This window comes from Dipodomys merriami, unplaced genomic scaffold, assembly GCF_024711535.1.
Source record: "Dipodomys merriami isolate MVZ:Mamm:240054 unplaced genomic scaffold, mDipMer1.0.p SCAF_12, whole genome shotgun sequence".
NCBI lineage: Eukaryota > Metazoa > Chordata > Mammalia > Rodentia > Heteromyidae > Dipodomys > Dipodomys merriami.
In genome coordinates this window covers 46,398,811-46,418,623 of record NW_027202493.1, presented here as the reverse complement: position 1 = coordinate 46,418,623, position 19,813 = coordinate 46,398,811, and the positions used below count along the sequence as shown (strand labels likewise).

At 50.1% G+C, this 19,813-nt stretch overlaps 1 protein-coding gene across 1 annotated transcript in view; it reads right to left on the bottom strand.

Annotated features, from left to right (window-relative positions):
* Nucleotides 1–19,813, bottom strand: part of Csmd1 (CUB and Sushi multiple domains 1) — a 1,029,359-nt gene that overhangs the window by 165,655 nt on the left and 843,891 nt on the right. The window contains exons 21-23 of the mRNA XM_070015936.1: nucleotides 18,025–18,213; nucleotides 15,497–15,666; nucleotides 10,707–10,863 (exon numbers count right to left, since the gene is read on the bottom strand). Of these exons, the coding sequence (XP_069872037.1) occupies nucleotides 10,707–10,863; nucleotides 15,497–15,666; nucleotides 18,025–18,213 (516 nt within the window). The remainder of the gene's footprint in view (nucleotides 1–10,706; nucleotides 10,864–15,496; nucleotides 15,667–18,024; nucleotides 18,214–19,813) is intronic.

The window sequence follows — 19,813 nt, the reverse complement described above, 5'->3', positions numbered from 1 at the left end:
TTGAACAGAGCGGACCCAGCACCGCCAGTTCTGCTAGAGGAGCCTTCCTCCCTCCTCTGCACTGGGAGAGCTCCCCTGGGACCCTCGCCCCATCCCTCCCCTAGGATCCACCCCCCCCAGCCCTCCCCCAGGACCCGCCCCCCGCCCTCCCCCCAGACCCAACCCCCAGCCCTCCCTCCAGACCCAACTCCCAGCCCTCCCCCAGTACCCTTGCCCCATCCCTCCCCTGGGATCCAACCCCCCCAGCCCTCCCCCAGGACTCACCCCCAGCCCTCCCCCAGCACCTACCCCCCAGCCCTCCCCCCAGAACCAACTCCCAGCCCTCCCCAGGGACCCAACTCCCAGCCCTCCCCCGGTACCCTCGCCCCATCCCTCCCCTGGGACCCAACCCCCAGCCCTCTCCCAGGACTCACCCCCAGCCCTCCCCCAGGACCTGCCCCCCCAGCCCTCTCCTGGGACTCAGCCCCAGCCCTCCATCAGGACCCGCTCCCCAGCCTTCCCCCCCAGACCCAACTCCCAGCCCTCCCCCCAGGACCCACCACCCAGCCCTCCCTCCCCAACTCCCGGACCTCCCAGGGACCTGCCCCCCAGGGCTCCTGCAGCAGACCACACATCCTCACCAGCAGACAACACACCCTCACCAGCAGATGATGACACACCCTCACCAGCAGATGATGACACACCCTCACCAGCAGACAATGACACACCCTGACCAGCAGATGACACACCCTCACCAGCAGACGACACACCCTCACCAGCAGACGATGACACACCCTCACCAGCAGACTATGACACACCCTCACCAGCAGACGATGACACACCCTGACCAGCAGATGACACACCCTCACCAGCAGATGATGACACACCCTCACCAGCAGATGACACACCCTCACCAGCAGACGACACACCCTCACCAGCAGACGACACACCCTCACCAGCAGACGATGACACACCCTCACCAGCAGACAATGACTCATCCTCACCAGCCATGAGAAGCAGCCTCTCCATGGCTCCTCCTCTGCTCTCTCAACATCTTGTGGCTTTGCCGAATGGATTCAGATGAGCAAATCATTTCTTAAAGCTTCATGAGGATTTCATTGACACTCAGGGCATAACTGTCAAAATCTCATTTACCCAGAGGGATGTTGGACAGCGGATTAGCTACTGTCCAGGGCATCTGTATCAATGTTCCAGGGTCAGTTCACTTACATCTCTCAGGCCCACCCAGCACCTAGTGAGGTGATTTTGGTTAAATGCACGTACAAAAGCATTGTTGAAATTGCCTTGTGAAGGGGGCAAAACTGGCATCCCAGAATACAACAGTCTCCCTTGGGAAAGAGGCTGAGAATGCACTAGGTGTCAGGCAGATGGGGGGGGGTCTCTGGGTAAGAAGAGAGGGCAGCCAGGCCTCCAGTCCTGGAGCCAGTCCTGCCTGGTAGCACTCTGGCTTGCATCCTGGCCTTCCCATCCCTTTGTTTTCCAGGATTTAACTATGGTTGGCATGCAGAGAATATTATAAGAAAAAGGAGAGGATTTGTAAAAATAACTATGCATTCTTCATAAATAAATGGTGCTTAAATGTGAGGGCTTGCCTACAGTCCTTGAATTTATGGCTGCCTTTGTAATTCATGTGTTATTACTTTTTTATTCTACAAGTAATAACTGCAAAGGCATGGAGCCACCCAGTTCAGAACGCGCACTGGGCGGCAGGGCGGGCCCGTCCATTATGGGGAAGTGGCAGCCCAGGCCGGCACAGCCCACTCGCAGCAGGTCTGACTACGGCCCCCGGGCCCATGCGTCACTCTTTCAGAGCAGTTCCGCCGAGCGCCTGCCATCCATCCTGTGCCTGGTCTGTGGTCCCAGTCTCTGCACCCAGACGCAGCTGATGTTTAGAAGGTCTCAGTGTGGACTCCATCCACAGGTAAGCAGAGCCAAACGCTGGCAACTCATGGCTTAGTGTTTCCTTCTTCTCATAAAGACTCTTGTTCACGCACTGATTGATGGCTGGCAGGAGCAACGGTTATTGCTTTTCTCCCTTCCACGGAGGAGTGGAAAACAATTCTGTCATCGCTCCTCCCGTAAAATTCCATGTTTTAGAGCATTTGGTGATATCATCTGTGGGCCTTTGTTTTATTTCCCTCTTAAGCTGTAAAGTGTGAATTCAGTCCTTCTGATTAAATCATTTATGTCATCCTTCTTTGGGTCCTCTTATCTTTCTCTAAGTCCTGGAAGGCCACAGAATAAACACAACTTCCAAATGTGGAAATAATAGCAGTGTGTACCCTCAACTGCCACACAATTTGAAGATAAATTATTTACAGAAGAAAAGAATTTCAAATTACTTATAGAAGAAAAGGATCTCTTCTCCGTTCGTCTTGTTTGTTAGTTTGTATTTGGTAGGGTAGGAGAGGGCACATGAAAGGTAGGATAAGGAAGAACTAATACAACAGTGATACTCAGTAGACACCGTGTGGAAAAGGAACCGGATGGTTTGTGGGTGGAATGGGAAGGGAGACGTGGTTCACAAGGAACTGTGCTCACTTCTCATCACCTGGTTCATGTAACTGTAACCCCTCTGTGTATCAACTCTACAGTCACAATTAAAGAAAGAGAAGAAAAGAATTCTCCAGATTAAAACCTGGTGCTAGGCTGTCCTTCAGGCAATGATGTCCACACAGGTTACAGGAACTATCCTGACATACGGACTGCAGAGGGTCCTAAGAACTTTCCAGGCCACTCACTCATTAACCGTGTCCAGCACCTTCCTACTGCTTCACTGTGATTTTCTTTGCATCACTGTAAACTCCTCTGTTTTATCTTTGTCAAGATATACACATTGATAGGTTAGCAAAAGGTGATCAAACCTAATAGTCTGTCAGCCTCTCCCTAGCTCTCCACCCTTGAGCTCTGAGTGAATCCGTGCAGCGTCCCCTGCGGCCTCTTCCTTCCTGGACATGGTTTTAGCAGCACCACCCCACAGACCTGTGTGCTCGGCTCACCGCAGCCAGAGCGCACAGTGCCGGCTCACAGCGAAGCATCCTGAGACACGCGCCCTAACTCCCACTTAAGAAGGCTGCCACGTTTGGCTCTCCAGTACTTTGTTAATGATATTTCAAAACCATCAAACCCATTCTCGTGCTTAGGTAAACGTGTGCATAAAAATAAAGCACTCTGGACGAGCACAGTGCTCGTGCCTATAAACTTAGGTCCTCAAGAGGGTGGGATCTGAAGATGGAGATTCAAATCCAGCCCAGGCAGGAAAGTCATCTCCAATGAACCACCAAAATAGCTGACAATGGAGCTATGGCTCAAAGTGGCAGGACAGTAGCCTTGAGGAGAGAAGCTCAGGAACAGCGCCTAGGCCCTGAGTTCAAGTCCAGGACTGGCACACAAGAAAGCCAAAATAAAACATGAAGCACTCTGATGTAAGTGTGTACCTGCCTGGGACTTGTACACACACACAGCGTCCCTGGGCGGGGGGTGGGAGGGGAGGAGGAGAGACTTCTTTCTAGAACATCCATCGATCCTGCTTTGTAGTAAACCCAGTCCTTGCAGCCCGCGTCTCTACTGTGTCTGAATCTCCATCGTGGTATGTCCCTGCGGGCCATTCTGCGCTGCAGTGGATTATAGACATGGCTTTATGGGCTTGCTTTCTGGACAGAAGCAGGGGAGACTCAGTGTGGCGACTTTCGGGGGAAGGAAGACGGTGATGAGGAGTGGATCTACGCCAGGATTTAGTTTTGGACAGTGCAGCACAGCATCTGAGGACACACCCCGGCCAGGTTCCAGACGCGGGGCCGGCCGCCCGGACACACCCCGGCCAGGTTCCAGACGGGGGCCGGCCGCCCGGACACACCCCGGCCAGGTTCCAGACGGGGGCCGGCCGCCCGGACACACCCCGGCCAGGTTCCAGACGGGGGCCGGCCGCCCGGACACACCCCGGCCAGGTTCCAGACGGGGGCCGGCCGCCCGGACACACCCCGGCCAGGTTCCAGACGGGGGCCGGCCGCCCGGACACACCCCGGCCAGGTTCCAGACGGGGGCCGGCCGCCCGGACACACCCCGGCCAGGTTCCAGACGCGGGCCGGCCGCCCGGACACACCCCGGCCAGGTTCCAGACGCGGGCCGGCCGCCCGGACACACCCCGGCCAGGTTCCAGACGGGGGCCGGCCGCCCGGACACACCCCGGCCAGGTTCCAGACGCGGGCCGGCCGCCCCGCCTGAGCAATGTTCGCTTAGGAAAGCAAAGCGGTCCTCACCACTACTTATTTTCCTTTTCAAATACAAATCATTCTTTTAAAAAATATCCATTTACAGCCCAGTAGAAATCACGTTTGACTTCCTTCCCTCACAGAAGAGTGTCACCGTGTTGTACGTGACAAGACTCGATGGGAGAATTGTTTTAATAGTAACTCACGAAGTGAAAAATCCTAACGTGCAGACAATGTATAGGGAAGTGCACACCTCACACAAAGGTAATTTCCAATAATCACCATGTTTAAAGGTTTAAAAGTTCCCTGTTTCTCTTCTCAGCAAGCTGTGGCATGAGGAAGCATGTGACTTGTGCAAGGACTGGTGGGTGGATTCCCACATGGACTCGTGTGTGGACTCGTGCTCTCATGCATGGATTCATGCATGGACTGGGGATCATGCATGGACTCCTGTGTGGACTCATGTGCTCTCGTGCATGGATTCATTCTCATGTGTGGACTCATGTGCTGTCGTGCATGGATTCATCCTCGTGTGTGGACTTGTGTGCTCTTGTGCATGGATTCATGCGTGGACTGGTGGGTGGATTCCCACATGGACTCATGTGTGGACTCATGTGTGTGGACATGCAGACCCAGGTCCCACTGCCCCTTGTCCCATGGCATGACCCTGGCATCGCCCGTGTCTCTTGCCCAATACGGGCTGTGAGGACACTGTTGCCATGGTGTCCTGAAACGCAGGCTGTGACAATCCCCTCTGATCTGACTCCTCCTCCAGAACTCAGTGAGGCCCTGGAGGAGAACCAGCCAGCCGGGGCTTGAACTCAGGGCTTCGAGCTTCCCCTTGGCTTTCTCTGCTCATAGCTGGAACACTGACATTTCACATCCACGGACCAGAAGAGGACAGCAGTTGGGACTGGGGCTGGAAACACCCACCCAGGGCAGAATCTGCCTTGTGGGGTAGAGGTGGAGGATGATGGAGCTGAGGGAGAGAGGACATGCCAGCGTGTTCACAACCATGTTCACAAGGGCCCAGTGTGTTCACGACCATGTTCACGAGGGCTGAAGAATGGAACTGTTCTCAATCCCTAGGAAATCATCCACAGCAGAAGGGTGTGGGCTATGTAGGTGGACGTCAGGGCAAGGACGGAATGCAGGGGTCTAGAAATGTCAAGCAAGGACATGTGCAGGCCAACCCTGCAGGCCATCTTGTGGTCAGCGTGACTAGACTCTGCCTTACACAACACCTCTGGGTGTTCCCGCAGACTCTTGCACAGATTGGATTTTCTCCTTTTTTCCTGATTGCAATCCATATTGTACACAATGATCATTAAGATTATTCATTGAACAGATTATTTTACATGATTTCCTGGACTTTAAGTAACAAGAAAAACCAAGAGGTGACAGATGCTTTTGTGTTTTTTTACATGCTGATCCTGGAGCTTGAACTCGGGTCTGGGTGCTGTCCTTGAGCTTTTGTGCTCAATACTTGAGCTACAGCCCCACTTCTGGATCCTTTTATGGTTAATTGGAAATAAGAGTCCTGGGACTTTCCCGCCTGGATGGCTTTGAACTGCAGTCCTCGGAACTCAGGAGGTAGGTTCACAGGTGTATCCACCAGCGCCCGACCAATGCTATTATTTGAATAAAATGGCCTATTTTAGTTTAAATAAGAAATCCTGAACATGGCTGGTAACTTTGCTGATATTACTTACAAATTCAGATTGCAGAATTTGTATCTCAGGACTGTCACGTAGGCTGGTATAGCATTTCCAAAATTGAGTTTTCAGGAAACAAAGTAATCAGTTATGACATGAGCATATTACCATGCACTTAAATCTTAGTCCTAGCTGGCGGGGACTGAGAGAAATATACCATACCACTGCAGAGGTGCGTAGGGAGAGGCAGAGGGAAGGTTCACAGAAATGAGGTGACATCAGCTGTTTCTGGCCACCAGCCAACCGGTGACATGTCCACAATCCCAGGACCACAGATACAGAATCTGACGCTCCCTGCTCCCAATCTTCCATCCTAGCTTGCAGTCAACGACTGTGCGTGCTGAGGATCACACTCTTTCTGACTTGTTTTGAGGCTCATAAGGGATCATAGTTAATATTTCGTGATTGGCCTTGAGGCTATATCTGTGTCCAGAGCCACTCTCTCATTTGTAACAGTGCATTTAACGTTCAAATCACTTTAATTCTATCATCATGTTAATAAAGAGGGCTGATGGCTGACTAGGCCCACAGTTCTGGGCTTTCGTTTCCTTGTCCGCAGGAGAGGTTGTGGCTCACTCAGAATGAGCTGGAGTCTCCCTCCCTTGCCGCTCCATGCCTCGGGCAAGCAGACTGTGAGTGGACAGGTCATTCTGCAGAAATATCAACGAGCGCTGGGGCCCCTCGCGCTTTCCTTCAAATTACAGACAGTGGAACTTCCCAGGGGGCTCTCTCGTGTTCTTCTAAGTGATTAAGAGCAGGAAATCTGCACGTGCTCAGTGTAGCTACTTCCCAAGTGCCCGGGATCCTGCGGCATCTCGAGATGTCTCCAGGGCTGGCTCTGGTCCACGGGCCTTCCCATAGGTACGGCAGACTCAGGATCAGGGACCCGGCTGGCCGCCCGCAGCCAACAGCTCTGTGCTCTAGGCTGGGCCTGCACACACTCCCGCAAGGTGGCAAGGCAGGGCGCCTCCAGCATCCCAGCGTGACAAGAGACAAAGTCAGACAACGCCGTCAACGCCACACTGGACTCATCTTCTCGGTTTGCCGACCCTTTACTACGGCAAGGTCTTCAGAATATGTGGTTGATTTTAATTAAACCTACTGAACTTAAAGAAGGAAACTGTTTTATTAGATCAGGCTGAGCTCAGGCTGGCCAGGGCCGTGCTCGGGGGGCTCGAGTCCCCATACACAAATGTGCGTTCATCCCATCACACATGAGCAAGATGTCAGAGAACACTGAGGGGAGGGAAAGGAACGAGTACTCGAGGCCCCCAATCTCAAAGAGCTCACGGGGAGCAGTTCACGGCGCACTGTAAGAACAGATCCTGGCCCACTGTAAGAACAGTTCACGGCGCACTGTAAAAACAGTTCACAGCACGACGTAAGAACAGTTCACGGCATGCTCTTAGAACAGTTCACAGCATGCTGTATGAACACAAGCTTTACCTGTGCAGAAAGGGGAGAGATTGATCAAGACACATCACAGTCATAATCTGCTTTGTTAAATGGCAAAAAGAAGCATGCTATATGGAAGCACATAAGTCTGTTCTAGGAGATACACACACATGCACTTACGTACTTACTATCTCTAAGTAGCTGTGTAAAGGACTGCCATTTAACAAGGCAGTTCATGAACACAGTATGTCTTGACTGATGACACCTCTTTCAGCATTCCTCACCCATCCCAGCCCTCCACACCCTTGCCCTCACTCTTCTTAATTTTTTAGGATATACACTGGATTCTGGACTGTATTACCTCCTCTTCTCCTCTTGACTTGTACATCCATTTCCCCTTGACCCCATTCCACCCCTTACAAGTGCCTGATTCCTGATATTGATTTTGTTGAACTTTGACTTTGCCTTTCTAAGGAATTATACTATGTAAGATCTCCCTTGAGTCTATCATATTTCAGTTAATAGATACGTATACATGTACATACCACCTAATGCATTCAGGTTCCACATATGAGGGAAAACATGTAAACTTTGTCTCTCTTGGCATGGCTTACCTAACTCAATTTTTTCCAGAGCTTTCCATTTCTTTATAAAGGGTACAATATTGTTCTTTCTGAACAGGTCTGCATCAAACTAAAATACTTCTGCCTGGCACAGAACCAGCCAACAAGCTGAACAGTCCACAGAACGGGAGAATTTTGCCAGCTACATACCAGAAAGTAGTCTAATACCAGAATAAACAGAACTGCACAAATTAAATCCTCAAAAAATAGGCAAGCCAATTAATAATTAGGCTAATGAACTAAAAACAGTCTTCTCAGACAGATATAGGAAGAAATGTTCCACCTCTATGGCTATAAAAGAACTAAACCAAAACAACACTGAGATTCTACCTCACCCCAGCTAGAATGGCCATTATCAAGAAAACAAATGATTACGGATACTACTGACAAGAAGCAGCCAAAAGGGAACACTAACACACTAGTGGTGAGAATATAATCGTGTTCAACCACACAGGCGTTTCTCAAAAGACTAAACATAGAACTTCCCTGACCAAGCAATTCCACTCCTGGGCATTTATCCCAAAGATTCCAACCGAGGATACAGTCAAGTCACCAGTACCACCATGTTGATTGCAGCAACAGTCACTATAGCCAAGGTATGGAATTAGTCCAGATGCCCCTGAGTGGAGAAATGGGTCAAGAAAATGTGACACACACACACACACACACACACACACACACACACACACACACACACACACACACCCCACATACTCAGGAAACAGGTGTTTACAAACACTTGTGAATTAACCTATTTGTTCCAAGTTGGCCCCATGGTGGGATTATTTTTTTCTTGCTTGCCAAGGCTTTTGCATATATCAGTACCAATCAATAGAACCAGTGTTCATTAAAGTCGGATCAGGTAACATATTTGAAAAGTTCACAGAGAGTTCTGGGCTGTTAGAAGATCTGGATTGCATCTCAGCCACACAACTCCCTGCAAGAAGCAAAAATCATCTTGACATATGAAGAAGAGGAAAAAGAACAAGACGACCACGTTGAAAAGTTCATTGACTTGGACATCAAATACCAAAGGACACATGGCTGTCACCTGCATTATTTGTCTCATTTTTTAAGCCAAATGGAGATTCAGATACCCAGTAAGAAAATATAAGTTACCAAGTGCATGGATAGAGAGCATCATGCAGAAGAAACGGTCCCCTAGCAAAGACATACAACCCATTCTTCCCAGGAGTTTTTGAACATTTCTTGAGAGTGAAATGCTTAAGGATTCGCTCAAAGAAAAATTAAGAAAGAAACCCTATGGCATCCATTGTTTCTAACATGTCATGCCTAAAAGTTGATCAATAGGTTTCCATTTCTAGGGTCCCTTTAATGGTATCATCACAAACATGACAGCCACTCCAAGGCCATTTTAGTTCAACCACCCTACCTTCCTCAGGGGTGATTTCCCCTGCTGAGTGGGACTCATGTGGTCCATCTCCTAGGCTGACAGCATAGAACTTGGACAACAGCCCTGGGGTGATGATCGACTCTGATGAACTCTACTTGGTCTACTGTCAAAGAGAGGCCTCAGCTCGGATGGGTATTCTCAGAACTTTCTGCTAAAAATACCAGCTTTGAAACTTCTGTGTCCTAGCATGAGAAGCGGGAGGTATGCAATCACCAGATTACAAAGCATAGGCCTGTTTTAGATCTTCTTCTCTTTTTTTGCCAGTTGTAGGGCTTGAACTCTGGGCCTGGGCGCTGTCCCTCAGCTCTTCAGCTCAAGGCTAGCGCTCTACCACTTGAGCCACAGCGCCACTTCTGGCTTTTTCTGCTTATGTGGTTCTAAGGAATCAAACCCCAGGCCTCATGCATGCAAGGCCAGCACTCTACCACTGAGCCACCTTCTTAGTCCCTGTTTTAGATCTTTTAAGCATCATAATTAACTAGTTACCTTTAGTTATCCAAACCATATAGTTTGCTCCTCTTTGTAACTAAAAACATTGTAAACATTAGTTAAAATACCTTGAAAACATAGCTTTTATATCTTCCACTTTTGCGTCTTCTTCATTTATACCTTTAAAATTTTTCATATTTATTTACATACTTATACTAACATGATAGGACATGGGTTAAAACTCTGAACTTCAGAAAATGTCCTGGCTCCAATAGCTCATAGTATTGTGATGCTGGGTGAATTCACAAGTTTCCTATGGTTTGGAGGTGGCCCAGTGGTCCAGTGCCTGTCTAGTAAGCACAGGTCCTGAGTACCACCAAAAAAAAAAAATGGTTCAAGTTACTTATGTTTGTTTTATCTGGGAAGTTAATGGACAACAGAAAATGATTGGTACGTCCAATTGTTTTACGTTTGTGTGTGTCTATTCATTCATGTGTATGATTATAAGAGATCATATGTATGTATATGAATATCGATGACTTTATTACTAACTATAACAACACTATCTTTAAATTTTTCATAAAAATGTTGTTTCGTTTATTCAGCATATATCACACTACAAACACTATTTTCAAACCCAGAAACTCTTAATCAACCTAAGATATTTACATTTTAGGCCTATTTATTGAATTATCAGAGCAAGCATGTCTGTAAGTAGCTAAATTTACAATTACTGCTTCTCTAGAATGAATTCACTGAGGATCCAGCACAGAATTAAGGTATAACTTAGAACACAGCCAGAAAATGAAAAGAAAAGCCGCACATTAAAAAAAACAAAGCTTGCACGCACTGAAAGCTAAGTAGCGGACGTACAGACAAGACGGAGAGCCCGCAGGGCCGGGCCGGCCGCAGTACTCACTGGTGTAGGTGAGCTGGAAGCCCTGGGCCGTGTCTGAGCCGTTGGTGTTGAATTCCAGCCACAGGTGGTTGGAGGTGCTGGTGAGAACCTGCCCCAGCAGCTCGGTCTTCGTGAAGGCTCCCAGAGGGCGGGCTGAGCTGTCTTTTCCGTCATAAACCTAGGCAAAGTTCAGGGCATGAGTCCCCCATTTTCCCAGACTGTATTCCTCAGGCGCAATTTTAGCTTTAAGGAGAGACTTCATTCAGTACTTATACAGCTAGTGCCACGACAAGCTGGTAGCCTGGGGCCTGGGGCTCCCGCCTGTCATCCCAGCTACTCAGGAGACTGACATCTGAGGATCACAGTTCAAAGCCAGCCCGGGAAGAAATGTCCCTGAGATTCTTATCTACAATAAGCCACTAGAACACTGAAGTGGCGCTGTGGCTCAAAGTGGTAGAGTGCTAGTCTTGGGCAAAAGAGCTCAGGGACAGCACCCAGGCCCTGAGTTCAAAGATAAAACAAAACAACAACAACAACAACAACAAAAAAAAAAAAACAAGGAAAAGCACAAGCAGATGACAGTGATAAATAGCCTACTGTACTATTTGTGGTACTTTTTTTTTTTTAACTTTTTTCTTTGGTTTCTTCCCTTTGTCCATGTTTTTGATTTCAGTACACTTTGACTTGTATGTAAGTTTGTCTGATTTGGGGAGGGTCAAAGGGTGAATTAATTCATCAGTGATACTCATTAGACACTGTGTTGGAAATGAACTATGGAACTTGCCGGGAGGAGGAGGATTGGGAGGGGAAAACTTGGGAGAAATTGAGGGAGGGGGTGACACTGTTCAAAAGAAAACATGCTCATTACCTGATTTATGTAACTGCCACCCCTCTGTACATCACCTTTACAACAACATTTTCTAAAAATTAAAAAGAAATATGAAGGGCAAACAAAAGGTGAGAAGGTTCAAGGTGTGGCCTGACTGACCACGGAGGAAAAGCGAGGTAACTGTGCTCGTCCGAGAGTGGAGGCTGAGCCCCACGGGTGTGCTGTGCAGCCTGACTGACCAAAGAGGAAAAGCTAGGTAACTGTGCTCGTCCGAGAGTGGAGGCTGAGCCCCACGGGTGTGCTGTGCAGGGCATCTGCTATCATCGGCCTGCCGGCGTAGCACAAGGACTTACTGTCTGCACTGCAAACCCTCTTCTGTCGCCCCGCATTTGTGCAAGTATAGGAGTTGTGTGGGGGATGCAGGAACTGCCATTCTGTTCCGGTGAAGGGCTGGCACTCTACCACTTGAGCTACCCCTCAATTCTGACTTTTTGTTGGTTATTTGGAGACAAGAGTTTCTCCGTTCTGGCTGCCTGGATTTGTTTTGAACCAAGATTCTCAGATCTCAGCCTCCTGAGAAGCTAGGATTCCTGGTGTGAGCCACTGGCACTGGGCCAACTTGAAACACTTTTAACAAACAGCTATTAATCAGCATATTCAACAAATATCTGACTAAAAGACATTCAGACATTTTACATGAGCAATAGTTTCCTTGCAATTAACTGCTATAAAGAAAAATGTTGTTTTTTCTCTTTTTTACATTGTTTTAATAAGCACACTTAAGCCACATGCAATCAAAACTGAACATAATTTTCATCCTTCCATTTCAGTAGTATTTATTGGTGTATATTTGATGTGGTCATTTCAATTACTTGCTTACCCTGGGAATAGTTAGGTTTTTAGTGAAAGCTTGCTTTAAAGACTTACTGACATAACTTGGCAGCGATCAAAGAAGTCAGAAAATTTTTACGTATGACGTAACTTTATAATTGCTTTAGATTAGTGAGAATACGCTGGCTCTCTGACTGAAGGCTGTTCTTAATTATAGCCTTTCATGCTGTCAGTATGAGCTTTCAAATAACTATTAGTGAAAGAATAACTAGAATAAAAAAACCTCCACTAAATTATGACACAAAACTGTCAAGATTGGACTGAGGAGGAATACGACAGTACCCTGGGCATCTCCCTGACCAGCCGGGTCACTTCCAACGATGCTCAGCACGTCTGCTGGAAGGGCACCCGAGTCTCCCTGTTACTGCCCAGCTGTCTTCATGGGGTCTAGACTTTTCTGTGAGCTGAGCAAGGCACCGTGTAAGTCACCATGTGAGACCCTGTGGAGGTCACTGTGTGAGCCACTGTGTGAGTCACTGTGTGAGTCAGTGTGTGAGCCACTGTGTGAGCCACTGTGTGAGTCAGTGTGTGAGTCAGTGAGTCACTGTGTGAGGCAGTGTGTGAGTCACTGTGTGAGTCACTGTGTGAGTCAGTGTGTGAGCCACTGTGTGAGCCACTGTGTGAGCCACTGTGTGAGTCAGTGTGAGTCAGTGAGTCACTGTGTGAGGCAGTGTGTGAGTCAGTGTGTGAGTCACTGTGTGAGGCAGTGTGTGAGTCAGTGTGTGAGTCACTGTGTGAGTCTGTGTGAGTCAGTGTGTGAGTCAGTGTGTGAGTCACTGTGTGAGCCACTGTGTGAGTCACTGTGTGAGTCAGTGAGTCACTGTGTGAGGCAGTGTGTGAGTCACTGTGTGAGTCTGTGTGAGTCAGTGGGTTAGTCACTGTGTCACTGTGTTAGTCAGTGTGTGAGCCACTGTGTGAGTCCGTGTGTGAGCCACTGTGTGAGTCAATGTGAGTCACAGTGTGAGTTGAGTCAGTGTGTGAGTCACTGTGTGAGTCAGTGTGTGAGCCACCGTGTGAGTCAGTGTGTGAGTCACTGTGTGAGTCAGTGTGTGAGTCACTGTGTGAGTCAGTGCGTGAGCCACAGTGTGAGTCAGTGTGTGAGTCACCATGTGAGTTAGTGTGGGAGTTACTGTGTGAGTCACTGTGTGAGCCACCGTGTGAGTCACTGTTTTAGCCAGTGTGTGAGTCAGTGTGTAAGTCACTGTGAGTGTGTATGAGTCAGAGTGTGAGTCAGTGTGTGAGCCAGTGTGTGAGTCAGTGTGTGAGTCAGTGTTAGTGTGTGAGTCAGTGTGAGTCAGTGTGTGAGTCAGTATGTGAGTCAGTGTGTGAGTCAGTATGTGAGTCACTGTGTGAGTCAGTGTGTTAGTGTGTGAGTCAGTGTATGAGTCACTGAGTCAGTGTGTGAGTCACTGTGTGAGTCAGTGCGTGAGCCACAGTGTGAGTCAGTGTGCGAGTCACTGTATGAATCAGTGTGAGTCACCGTGTGAGCCACCGTGTGAGTCACAGTGTGAGCCACTATGTGAGTCGTGTATAAGCCACCGTGTGAGTCACCTTGTGAGTCAGTGTGTGAGTCAGTGCGTGAGTCAGTGTGTGAGTCAGTGTGTGAGTCAGTGCGTGAGTCACCTTGTGAGTCAGTGTGTGAGTCACTGTATGAATCAGTGTGAGCCACCGTGTGAGTCACTGTGTGAGCCACTATGTGAGTCAGTGTATAAGCCACCGTGTGAGTCACTGTGTGAGTCAGTGTGTGAGTCACCGTGAGTCACCTTGTGAGTCATTGTGTGAGTCAGTGCGTGAGCCACAGTGTGAGTCAGTGTGCGAGTCACTGTATGAATCAGTGTGAGTCACCGTGTGAGCCACTATGTGAGTCAGTGTATAAGCCACCGTGTGAGTCACTGTGTGAGTCAGTGTGTGAGTCACCGTGAGTCACCTTGTGAGTCATTGTGTGAGTCACTGTATGAATCAGTGTGTGTCACCGTGTGAGTCACTGTGTGAGCTGATGTGTGAGTCAATGTGCAAGCCACACAGACATAAATGTAAGTGATAATGGCTCTTTCTGTGCTCGAACTGGCCTCCTGACCAAGGCGATTTGGGTGTACCAGAAGAGTGACAGCCTTCTCAGCCTTTGCTGCTCATGTATTTCTTGGTAACTGTTCTGAGGATCCACTCACTGACATTCACTTCTCAGCTGCTAGGTTCTGGCAAGGCTCTGCTGTCTTGAAATAGTCCCAAGGCTGTGGACCTGCATGAGCAGCCTGGGGTTTGGGATGCTCTCACTGGCATAGTTACATGGGGTGTAGGGTTCAATGAGGAGCCCTCCGGGTTGGACGTGCTCTGACTGGATTGGGGATTTGGGAAATTAGGCAAGATCTGGGTGACCTGCTGTTGATGGTGAGGTACCACTCTGGCCTTCCTTCTCTGAACATCCCTGCCTTGTATTCTCATGACAGTGCTGGACTTCTGCTCAAATGACTCGCGAGTCCTTCTGGCTCTAAAATGTGTGAAGTCAGGATATTGAAACGACTGGGTTCGGAGACCCAGGTTTTTAAATAAATTGCCATTATATGCGTAACAACAGAAACATCTGCAATGTCATATCTACTAATTCTCCAAAAAATCAAAAGGGTCAAAACTGTTTCATGCTTCTATACCTAGGAGAGCCAAGTCTGGAACATGTTAACATTGTGCTCAAGTTACATGCCTGTGAATATTAGATCTAGACTCAAACATAGATTTCTAAGTCCACAGAGATTCTTCTGAATGACACCCCATTATATCATCTTAAATCAATTGTATAAATACACAGGAATAAATTATACATAAATACATAATGATATATCCGCACATGTGTGTGTAGACAGGTAGCTAGAGGCTAGCGTGAATTGGTAGATGGAGACAGACGATAGATGGACAGAGAGATATAGATACAGAGGTAGGTACATCAGTAGATAGGTAAGAAAGATGACAGGTTAGTAAATGGATACACACATAGACACCTACATAGGTCCATGTGTGCACACACACAGAGATGTGTGGCAGCCGGATGGATGGCAGACCCCTGCTGGCAGACGCGGGTCTCTGTGAGGACGCTCACCTTGAGCGCGTCCCCTTCCGACAGCTGGAAGCTGTGCGCACTGAGGCGGATGCCCTGGCCAGCGTCTGTCTCTATCTTATAGATGCACTCGTGGTTGTTATCGTAATTGGATGGGAAATTTGGAGACAGTAATGTTCCTTCGTTTCCTCGGACACGTGCTCCACATTCAGCTAAAGCCAAGAGGACATTAAAAGAGAGGATTCATAAGTGGAATTACGGCTGCAGGCGGATTAAAGCTTACCCATCGTGAGTGCCCTCTCCTCTGCCAATGTCGTCCGCTATTGACGCAGCTTTTAAAAAGCAGGCTAGCGACCTCCCCTTGCCACCACACGGTGCCCGCTCCCTCGTTCCCACATTGTCCTTACTTATCTAACAGAATGACCTTGGACTACACGGGAGCTGCACACTATCGCGTAGAGAGCTCCAGAATGAAACAGGAGCGCTCCTGCCTGCCTTCCTGGGTAGTCACACCGCCTCTCCCGGCCTCCTGCCAGCAGAGGCCACAACTGCCCCGCTGCACTGAGGTCATTTCCCTACCCGTGTGTGTGTGTGTGTGTGTGTGTGTGTGTGTGTGTGGATCGGGAAGCATGTGTCATAACGAGAATCCGATCACAGGCAAACAGGCCACTGCCCTGTCAGCAACGTGCCACAGCACCCAGGTCCCCAGGCTGTCTCCGGAGGAACCGGCATTCAGTCACACCCCATGTTCCTTGCTCCGTTTACAGAGCCAGCAGCGGGTGAAAGCAGGTCTCTACTTCTGAATTCCCACAGAATGCAGTTCAAGGCAAACATGATGGTAAATACAATTACTTCCTGTTGACCCTGAGTAAGCTCCAGACCCTCCGCTTCTGTGAAGAGCACCCTGGCTCTGCAATCGCGACAGTCTTTTGATAATCCACTTAATATTAAGTGAAGGCAAATTAAGACCACTTTCTTGAATCAGAACCATTTTTTCCTGAAAAAAAATATCCTGAAATTGTCATTCAAACTGTTCCTGGGAGTTTTGCAACGGAACTAAACTAACTAAAATTAAAGGAGCGAGTGGAGGTTTGGTTCACTCGGCCTGCGGAGCTGCACGTGAGGTTTCACGTGCAGATAAAATGGCATTTACAAGGAGAGGGAGTGGAGAGAGCACACCACAGTGTTCAGTGTACGTCCTAGAAAAGCTGAGGGGCTGGGGAGAACAAGGAAGGGTAACACTGCCTTGAGCGCAGATGGGGACGGACAGTAAATCCTCTCGTGCGACGCAGAACTCGCTGTGGAGCATGAGATTTGGGTGCCTGTGAGAAGAAATATGACTCCCACAGTAGTTGGCAAAGTGGAGGTTTGTTAACTAAGGCAGGTTGGCTCTGAGGATAAAGTTGATGTAAAAGATAAAACAAAAGGATGCATTCTACTCATAAACTGACACATTGAGTTGTAACCCTTTACACAGCCATGTGAAGATTGCATATATACAGGTATCTATTTTATTTATTATCTATTAATATTCATTTACATGGCTGCAGGAGTTGGAAGCACAGAAACTAGCCAAAGAAAAAACAGGAAGAGTTGCCTGATTCTACCCTAACCCAAGCCTATTGCTCCAACAAAACAAATGGAGGCCACCTGTGCAGCCCGGTGACACGGGGTCAGACTCCAAGCAGCACACAGTGGGGGGGGGGGGGAGAAGGGGGAAGGGCCCATGCCCCTGACCAGCTCCTGGTGGGTGGGAGGGAGCCCACAGGTCTCATAATGGAAGTGAGAGGCCCACTGCTCTTGAACTCCCTCACTAAGCCTCAAGAACAGGGAGCAGGTAACGTCTGCCTGGAATAGATAAGTTCTACCCAGAACAGACAAGCTCCACCCAGAACAGACAAACTGTACCCAGGACAGACAAGCTCCACCCAGAACAGACCAGCTCCACCCAGGACAGACAAACTCCACCCAGAACAGACAAGCTCCACCCAGAACAGACCAGCTCCACCCAGAACAGACCAGCTCCACCCAGAACAGACCAGCTCCACCCAGGACAGACAAACTCCACCCAGGACAGACAACTCCACCCAGGACAGACAAACTCCACCCAGGACAGACAAACTCCACCCAGGACAGTCAAGCTCTACCCAGGACAGACAAGCTCTACCCAGACAGGCAAGTTCTATCTGGAACCAGTGAGCTCTAGGTTCAAGGGTGTGCAAACCCAGTCCACAGGAGAGCACATCAGGCTCACAACCAAAGGCCCGGGTGTAAAGGCCGACCCTGACCACTAGTCAGGCTCCAGCCTCCCGAGCCAGAGCAGGCCCTGGCTCTGATTACAACGGGAGGCTTTACCCCAAAGGAATCCCATGATGCACCTGCATAAGCACACTTGGTGCACACTTGGCACACACCTGGGTTCAGGCTTCTTCAAACACAGAACTTTGGGCTGCTATGAACTCCAGCCCCGCCTGCCTCCTGCTCAGCCTCCTCCTGTCCCAGCCCCGCCTGCCTCCTCACCAGCCTGCCCGGCCCATGGATGAATGAAATGAAAGCGTGTGGCCACCTACCCACACACCTTGGCAGAGGTGCGCTCCACACACGGCGGCCCCCGCCCAGGCAGGTCAGCCTGGTGGCCCCTTCCAAGCGGTACCCGGGGAAGCAGGAGAAGGTCAGTGCGTCGCCCACGCCGAAGTGGAAGCCGATCCTGCGGCTGAAGGCGGGGACGCCGGGGTCGTCGCACGGCTCCAGGTCGTACTCTGTGCGGGGAGAGCAGGAGGGATACGCTCAGTCACACGGGCAGGCGGGCACAGACACCTGGACCGCAGGCCCCGGCCCGGCCGGCCTCAGAGACGCTGCAAGGGACGTCCCCGCAGGCACGGCCGTCCGCCGACCCTCCCGGCCGCCTGGCCGCCCTGTGCGCGGCCTCGTGGGTGCCACCCGAGACAGAGCCGGAGTGGAGGGCTCGCTCGGCTCGGAGCTCCGTGCTCAGCAGCGTGGTTTTCAACGCCAGCCCGGTTGTCATGTGGTGAAGTAGGAAATGTCCCGCGCGCGTTTTCAGGAAGAAGAACGTGGAGGGCTGAGAGGCCTGGCGCGGGCACCTGGGCCTGTTGTGCTTTCCTGGTCCCTCCCGGGCTCTGGGCCACGCGGGGCCGGCGGCACTGCGGGGTCAGCGTCCACCCTGGCCTGCGGGTAACCTGAGAAGGGGCAGCGGCCGTGTGCACGCTCCTCTTCCCACGCTTCCTTTCCCGGCCGCTCCCGGGGCTGCCCCAGACACCCGGTCCACGGGAAGGGGAGGACGCTGCAGGGTCCCTGGAAGAGACCAGGCAGAGCGGGGAGGGGCCGGGCCCCGGGAGGGCGCGAGGTCACGTGGAGAGCGAGGGCCGCCCAGAAAGCCTTGCCTGTGTCCCTCCGTTTGCCCCTGGACTCCCAGTGCTCCACCGCAGGCTGACCGTGGGTGTCTGGAGCCTGTCACGCATGTCTGCCGTCCTTGCTGCGCTGACTACCTGCCTGTCCTGCGGCATCTCTTCAGACGTGTGCACAGTTCCACATGCATCCATTTGTGGCCCCCAGTGAGCCCTGGAGGCCGGCTCCAGACTGCCCTTGTCCCGCTATGCGTTTGGGGGAGCATGCCCGGGGCCTCGCACACGTTCACCCTGACCTGGCTGCTCTGGAAATGCACCCACAGCCTTGATTTTATTTTCACGTGCACTAGAGAGTGAAAATGTAAACAGTGCCGCTTCATGGAACTCACAACTACGTGCTGAAAACCTGTCTATCCTATATACACACTCAGTCTAGGAAATGCTACAGTGAGTATGTTTTACTCTAGCATGGTTTATCTTCTATCTTGTTGATACCATTTCCCTAAGGATTGACTTATCCTGCCAATTAAACTCACATCTTTTTGCTGTCATGTTGTGTGTGTGTGTGTGACAATCGAAAGCTCTCACACAAGGAGACAATAATTTGATATTCTTTTTAAAAAAAATTACTCATCTCCATTGGTCGGTCACTTGCCCACATACACCAGGAAAAGGAAGCCAAGGCTCACTGCTCACTGTGCCCAGAGCTACGGGACTGAGAGCAGAGGGGGTGACAGTGAGAAAAGCCATGGAAGCCCACGCGGGCGGCCTGGGGCACTGCCCAACCGCGGAAATCCCAGCCGTACTCACTCTGCACCAGATGAAGGGAGGAGCAGGGAGGAGCAGAGGCTAGGATTTTCACCACGGAGCTAATTGAGAGCCAGCTGGGAGAGGAAGCGGGGAGGGATTTAGGGATTACTGTCAAGATTTAAGCCTTTGATACATTAAGTGGCCAATTCCACTATTACTGCTGATTGATAGTAAATTTTCAAGA